The 7,842-nt window shown below is 40.0% G+C and overlaps 1 protein-coding gene across 3 annotated transcripts in view; it reads right to left on the bottom strand.

Moving 5' to 3' along the window:
• Positions 1-5,030: 5,030 nt before the first annotated feature.
• The window catches only part of LOC122549713 (gasdermin-E), a 37,433-nt gene continuing 34,621 nt past the window's right edge, over positions 5,031-7,842 (bottom strand). For all 3 annotated transcript variants that reach the window (XM_087986991.1, XM_087986990.1, XM_087986989.1), the window contains one exon: positions 5,031-6,603. In XM_087986991.1, the coding sequence (XP_087843117.1) occupies positions 6,364-6,603 (240 nt within the window). In that variant the 3' untranslated portion in view covers positions 5,031-6,363. The remainder of the gene's footprint in view (positions 6,604-7,842) is intronic.

Raw genomic sequence — 7,842 nt, 5'->3', positions numbered from 1 at the left:
TGACGGGATTTTTTCCTAGGATTATGTGGGAAGCAAGAGAGGAAATTGCAGTACCGTTGGCAATGATCTTTTCGTCTTCACTGTCAATGGGGGTGGTACCAGGGGACTGGAGAGTGGCGAATGTTGTGCCCCTGTTCAAAAAAGGGAATAGGGATAACCCCGGGAATTACAGGCCAGTTAGTCTTACTTCGGTGGTAGGGAAAGTAATGGAAAGGGTACTGAGGGATAGGATTTATGAGTATCTGGAAAGACACTGCTTGATTAGGGACAGCCAGCACGGATTTGTGAAGGGTAGGTCTTGCCTTACAAGTCTTATTGAATTCTTTGAGGAGGTGACCAAGCATGTGAATTGAGGGTAGAGCAGTGGATGTAGTATACATGGATTTTAGTAAGGCATTTGATAAGGTTCCAATGGTAGGCTTATGCGGAAAGTCAGGAGGCATGGGATAGAGGGAAATTTGGCCAATTGGATAGAAAACTGGCTAACTGGTCGAAGTCAGAGAGTGGTGGTAGATGGTAAATATTCAGCCTGGAGCCCAGTTACAAGTGGAGTTCCGCAGGGATCAGTTCTGGGTCCTCTGCTGTTTGAAATTTTTATTAATGACTTGGATGAGGGAGTCGAAGGGTGGGTCAGTAAATTTGCAGATGATACGAAGATTAATGGAGTTGTGGATAGTGAGGAGGGCTGTTGTCGGCTGCAAAGGGACTTAGATATGATGCAGAGCTGGGCTGAGGAGTGGCAGATGGAGTTCAACCCTGCCAAGTGTGAGGTTGTCCATTTTGGAAAGACAAATAAGAATGCGGAATACAGGGTTAACGGTAGGGTTCTTAGTGAGGTGGAGGAACAGAGGGATCTTGGGGTCGATGTTCATAGATCTTTGAAAGTTGCCACTCAGGTGGATCGAGCTTGTAAGAAGGCCTCTGGTGTATTAGCGTTCATTAGCAGAGGGATTGAATTCAAGAGTCGTGAAGTGATGTTGCAACTGTACAGGACTTTGGTTAGGTCACATTTGGAGTACTGTGTGCAGTTCTGGTCGCCTCACTTTAGGAAAGATGTGGAAGCTTTGGAGAGGGTGCAGAGAAGATTTACCAGGATGTTGCCTGGAATGGAGAATAGGTCGTACAAGGATAGGTTGAGAGTGCTCGGCCTTTTCTTGTTGGAACGGCGAAGGATGAGGGGTGACTTGATAGAGGTTTATAAGATGATCAGAGGAATAGATAGAGTAGACAGTCAGAAACTTTTTCCCCGGGTGCAACAGAGTGTTACAAGGGGACATAAATTTAAGGTGAAGGGTGGAAGGTATAGGGGAGATGTCAGGGGTGGGTTCTTTACCCAGAGAGTGGTGGGGACATGGAATGCGCTGCCTGTGGGAATGGTAGAGTCAGAATCTTTGGTGACCTTTAAGCAGCAATTGGATAGGTACATGGATGGGTGCTTAAGCTAGGAGGAGAAAGTGAGGTCTGCAGATGCTGGAGATCAAAGTTGAAACTTTATTGCTGGAACAGCACAGCAGGTCAGGCAGCATCCAGGGAACAGGAGATTCGACGTTTCGGGCACAGGCCCTTCTTCAGGAATGAGCTCATTCCTGAAGAAGGGCCTGTGCCCGAAACGTCGAATCTCCTGTTCCCTGGATGCTGCCTGACCTGCTGTGCTGCTTAAGCTAGGACAAATGTTCGGCACAACATCGTGGGCCGAAGGGCCTGTTCTGTGCTGTATTGTTCTATATTCTATTGCTATTGTATCTGCTACTACCGCTTTCCCTGGCAGTGTGTTCCAGATACCTACCACCCTCTGTGTATAACTTGCCTTGAACACCTCCTTTATAATTTCCTCATCTCACCTTAAACCTATGCCCCCTTGTATGACACATTTCCGCCATAAGAAGAAGATTTGACAATCCACCTTATCCATGCCACTTATAATTTTATATAATTCTATTAAGTCACCCCCCGCGACCCCCCCCCCCCCCTCCGATCTTCTAGCGAAAACAATCCAAGTTTGTCCAACCTCTCTTTAATAGCTATTACACTCCATTGCAGGTAACATCTTGGTAAACCTCTTTTGCAACCTTTACAATGCTTTCACATCCTTCCTATAGTGTGATGACCACAACTGTACACAATATTCCATAACATATGTTTTATATAGCTGCAACATAACTTGTCAACTTTTGTAGTAACTGCCACAACTGATGAAGCCATACACCTTCTTTACCGCCTGATCCATTTGTGTTGCCACCTTTGACAAAGGGTCAGTTAGATTCGAAATGTCAGTTCTTTTCTATCCTTACAGATGCTGCCAGACTTGCTGAGATTTTCCAGCATTTTCTCTTTTTTGGTTACCCCTCCACAACTACCCTCTGCCAATTTTGTATCCAAATTACCAACTCACCATGGATCCCATTTGATTTAATCTTCTGCACATGCCTACCATGAGGGACCTTGTCTTTAGTAAATTTTTAAAAAAGTTAATGGAGACAGCAGCCGCCACTGCCCTACTCTACCCTCATCAATCATTTTCATCATTTCCTCAAAAAACTCAATAAAGTTGGTGAGCTAGGACTTCTCCTACATAAAGCCTTGCTGACTATCCCTAGTAAGATCATTCTTTTCCAAATGTGAATAAATCCTGTACCAAAGAATCTTCTCCAGTAATTCCCCTACCACTGATGTAAAACTCACAAACCTATTGTTTCCTGGGTTATCCCCCTTGCCCTTCCTCCAGTCTTCTGGAACCTTGCTTGTGGCTAAAGAAGATATGAAGATCTCAAGCAATCTACTCCTTTGCCTCAGTATCCTGGGATAGATCCAATCAGGCCCTGGGGAATTATCTACATTAATGTTTTGCAAGATACCCAACACCTTCTACCTTTTTAATATCAACATATCCCACAATATCAACGTACCCCTTCCTAATCTTGCCATCAATATTCTCTTCCTTTGTGAATCCTGATGCAAATGCTTTATTAAGGACCTCATCTACTTCCTCTGCTTCCATGCATAAATTCCTTCATTGTCCTTGATGGACCTAATCTTTCCCTAGCTACCCTCTTGCTCCTAATGTACATATAAAATGCCTTGGGATTTTCCTCAATCCTACTTGCCAAGGACATTTCAAGCCCCTTTTAGCACTCTTTGCTTAACTTCTTTCCTACTTCCTTTATATTCCTCAAGGGTCTTGTCTAATTTCAGTTTAATAAACCTTCAACTTGCCTTCTTTTTTCTTTTTGACTAAATATTCAAGATCTCTAGTCACTCAGGGTTCCAGAATATTGCCATCCTTATCTTTCATTATGACAGGAACATGTTGATCCTGAACTCTGATGGCCTTTAAAAGACTCCCATATCAGATGTAGTTTTACCCTCAAACAGCCACACCCAACCTAATTTCTCTAGTTCCTGCAAATAACGTTGTAATTAGCCTTTCTCAAATTCAGCACTTTCACACTTAACCCATAACTATAAACTTGCAGAACAGTTTTGGAATCCCTCTTTCTGTAAAACTGATTGCATTTTGCAATTGTATTATCGTTACTGCTATCTAGGGGTGCATTCACTGAGAGATCATTAATTAATCCTATCTCATTGCACAATACTAGGTGTAATATAGCATGTAACCCCTTTTCTTTAATTTCTCTTGTGGGATATGAGCATCAATGGCTGATTCAGCATTTATTGTCCAAGCCCAGTTGCCCTCAAGGAGGAGCTGCCTTCTCGAGCTGCTGTGGGTTGACCCACAATGTCCTCAGAAAGAGCCTTCCAGGATTTTGACTAAAGGCACAGCAATACATTTCCAAATCAGGATGGTGAGTGGCTTGGTGGGAAACTTGCAGGTCGTGGTGTTCCCATGCTCTCATTCTTCTGGATGGAAGTGATCTTGAGTTTAGAATGTGCAGTCTCAGGATCTTTATGGTGAATACATCTTGTCAGTAGTACAAGCTGTTCCTTCTCTGAGTGTCAGTGTGGAGAGAGTGGATGCTTGTGAACAAGATACCAATCAGGGGGCTGTTTTGTTCTGGATGGTGTCAAGTGTAATTGTTATTGGAGCCACACCTATCCAGGAAATAAGGGAGTATTTCATCATATTTCCTGATCTGTGCCTTATAAGTGGCAGGCAAGCTTTGGGAAAGCAGGAGATGAGTTACTTAATGCAGTATTCCTAGCCTCTGACCTGCCCTTGTAGCTGTTGTTTATATGGCAAGTCCAGTTGAGTTTGTTAATGATTACCCCACTATCAACATCTGAGGAGTTATTAGGGAGGGCATTAACATTGTCTATGATGGGACGTGTCATTATTCAGCATTTGAGTAATGAGAATGTTGCTTGTCACTTGTCCTCCCAAGCTTGGATACTGTCCCAGATCTTCGTGTATTTGAACATAGACTGCTTCGGTATTTGAGGAGTCACAAATGGTGTGGAACACTGCACAATCAATCAATCGGAAAACATCCCCAATCCTGACCTTACGATAGAGAGGAGGTCATTGATAAAGAGCTGAAGATCGTTTTGGCTAGGATACTACCCTGAGGAACTCCTGCATAGCTAAAAGCAAAAGCTTTTTAGGGTAAAGCATAGCCCAGTTAGATTACTTTGTGGTTTAATTTTACCTGCTAAATTTACTGTATTGTTAATAAATGTGCAGTCCTTGCTTTAAGATACAAACAGGCATCTACAATTGATTATGCAGAGTCTGGGACTGGTTATTTAAAAAGACTGGTTGGAAATCATTGGTTGTCAATCTTGAGTCTTTGAAGGTTTTAATTTTACTGTGTTGCAAATATAGAGATAGGAAGACTGATTCGGTTCTGCAATCTGTCTCCATGTTGTAACCCTGTGTAATCTGAATTACCAGACCATTCAAAAATCAAGTTGCGAAGTTGATCAACACGTCTCCTCTGTATGGAAAAATCAGGCGACCAAATAATAGGAATCAGGTGGGCATGTAGCAAAAATTTTAAAATATCTTTTTCAAATTCACAATATTCTTAAGAACCCAAATTTATATTTATTTAAAGAAGGAATACATACACCACAGCAGCAAGTATTTTATTAAGCATCAATGACAACAGCTATCAAATATGTCTGATTTTAAGCAATGTCTCCACATTTAGACATGTACGTGTAAACTGTTGAAAATACTATTGTTACAAGATAAATCAGCCTAAATATAGAGGTTGCAGTACCAAGCACAGAATGATTAGTGAAGAAAAATACTGTTACAAATTATTTTTCGATCGTTTTTGCTGAAATGTCTACTTCCACTCAGTGGGCATTCTATACATCTTTAGTAAACATCAAGAACTGTCCTCCAAACTGTAGATTCCATGTGCGATGGGTTATTAAATTGTGCAGTTAGTTCTCAGGTTAGTCGCATCAAGATACACTACTTCAATACTAATTTTAACATGTCAAAGTTAATGACCTCAACAATCATTATTTGTTTGTCAGATGCTAATATTATTAAAGCTACTAAGAAAAAATACATGTAAAAACTGAAAAACAAACTTCATGTTTACAAATATCTGTAACGCTACAAATTTGGTATAAATTACTATTAGTTTTTCAAACTATTGAATGTTAAATTTGTAGTATATTCTTCTTTTAGAAATATAAAATTACTTTTCAATAGAACAGTGTTTAGGCTTAGTGGAATTATACTCCTTTAAAATTAGTCAGAAATTCATATCAATACTCAGCAAATGCAAACATGGAGTATTCTGGTAATTAACCATTAGTGTTTTCAGCTGAAGGTCTTATTAATTCTAGTTTAACTTGGAAATGAAAGATATAGATCAGCGTTCCAGATTTTGAATATGGAACTAATGGCACAGGGGATATTGACACCACTAAACTATCAACTCCTTATCATAATTCAACTACAGTGTCATGAGGATTAAAATGTTTTTCTTCTTCCCGATAATGTTAGTCTTATTCAGTCAAGGCTATTTTGTTTTGCTTAATTAAACTAACTAACTGATAATACTGATGTTTTGCTGACAACTTTCAATCTCTCCAAGGGAACAATTCCACTGACCATCTATAATTTGGCACCACAAACTTCATACATTGTAATTTTCTGCAAGATGGAATATATTGTATAAGCTAATGGAACATGATGTACATCATGTGCCAGCATGATGGGCCAAATTACCTCCTTCTGCACTGTAATAATTCTGAAATTCTGTGATTCATTTTTCCATTGACTGGAATTCACAATTAAATTTTCCATCTTGTTCCTTTGCAAAATATTAATCACATTCCAGAAATCTTTACAAGACAACTATATTGAAGGTAATGAAGTATTAAAAGTCATAAAAAAAAAACAGACTTTGAAACACATTCAAGCCTGAAGATTTGGACTGTTTACGCATCTCTTCTGATCCCACTAAGAATGGCAAATCCCTGCAGAACTATGCAAAGGCACACTGGAAGCATACCAGGTTGATTGCCAGTCACAACATGGATGAATGATTCTTTCTTTTCCAGGCAGATATTTGATAAAGCAAATAGTCGCTGAGTTACATAAAAATGATCCTCTTCTTTTAAGAGCAGCAGGTCTGGATTATCAGCAGGAAGCATTCCATCGTCAGGGATGTTATTAATCTGAAAGCAGGAAATAGACTATGAAAGAGTGGTATAAGCCTGTGTGCCTTTGTCCAGGGGACATACTGAAAACACAACTGGCAGTCTGATCCTCTACATCTCAATTTGCATAACACAACAATTATAATCCTTTCACCTCTCTGGACAAAGCATTTCAGATAGTAATGGTCAATTAATGAAAAATAAATAAAAACAAAATAATGAAAAGAGATGTGCATTGTGGCATTGAAGGAAATCCCAAGCCAAGTTCTCAATGGTTCAACAATAATTTGTATTTATATGGTGTCCCTTAATGTAATATAGCAACCCAATCTACTTCACTGGAATATTACAAACCAGAATGCAACGGTAAACCACCGAAGGAGATAGATATTGGGGCCCATGACCAAAGTTTTGGTGAAAGAGGTTGGTTTTAAACAATGGTTTTAATAGATGGGAAAATGTAGGGAGGCTGAGAAATTTAGTGAAGGCATTCAAAACTCTAGGGTCAAGGCACAGCCACAGCTACCAATCACTGCAATTTAAATCAGAGATGCTTAAGCAATCAGAATCAGAGAGCACAGATATGTTTTGTGGAGCTTGAGGAGATTATAGAAATATGGAATGGCAAGACGAGAGAGAAAACAAGCAGAGAACTTCAAAGTCAAGGATGTAACCAATGCTTGACCACGAGCCATTGCAGATCAGCGAACATGGGTGAAAGGTTGGATAAGGTCAAGTTTACAGAATGACAAAAGCCAACCAAATGTAGATTAGAATAGTCAAGTAATGAAGATATATTAGAAATTAACTCAAGTTTTAATACCCTCAAAACAAAACTATTGGAATGACAATACTTGGATGGGATAACAGTGCCTAGCCTTGGAAGAAGCTAATGGACAGAGGAGGTCAGAGTGTAACTCCGATATCCAAAACAAACAGCAGTTCTACAAAGATGTGCTAGCCTAGGAGAAAGCGAGGACTGCAGATGCTGGAGATCAGAGTTGAAGAGTGTGGTGCTGGAAAAGCACAGCCAGTCAGGCAGCATCCAAGGAGCAGGAGAATTGACGTTTTGAGCATAAGTCCTCAGCCAGGATGCCTGCAGACTTACGAAAGTTCAGTGTGCATCAGAATAAATGCTGTTTCATCAAATAACACCACGGTTCAACAGCTGATAAAGAATAAAAACAGGAAATGAATATTGTGAATAACTTGTTAACAAGTCCCAAAAATAACTGCTTAGACATAAAGATGTGATGG

This window comes from Chiloscyllium plagiosum, unplaced genomic scaffold (genome assembly GCF_037043375.1).
Source record: "Chiloscyllium plagiosum isolate Xiang-an unplaced genomic scaffold, Cpla_swu_hap1 HiC_scaffold_5, whole genome shotgun sequence".
Lineage (NCBI taxonomy): Eukaryota > Metazoa > Chordata > Chondrichthyes > Orectolobiformes > Hemiscylliidae > Chiloscyllium > Chiloscyllium plagiosum.
This window is presented reverse-complemented; position numbering and strand designations above follow the sequence as displayed.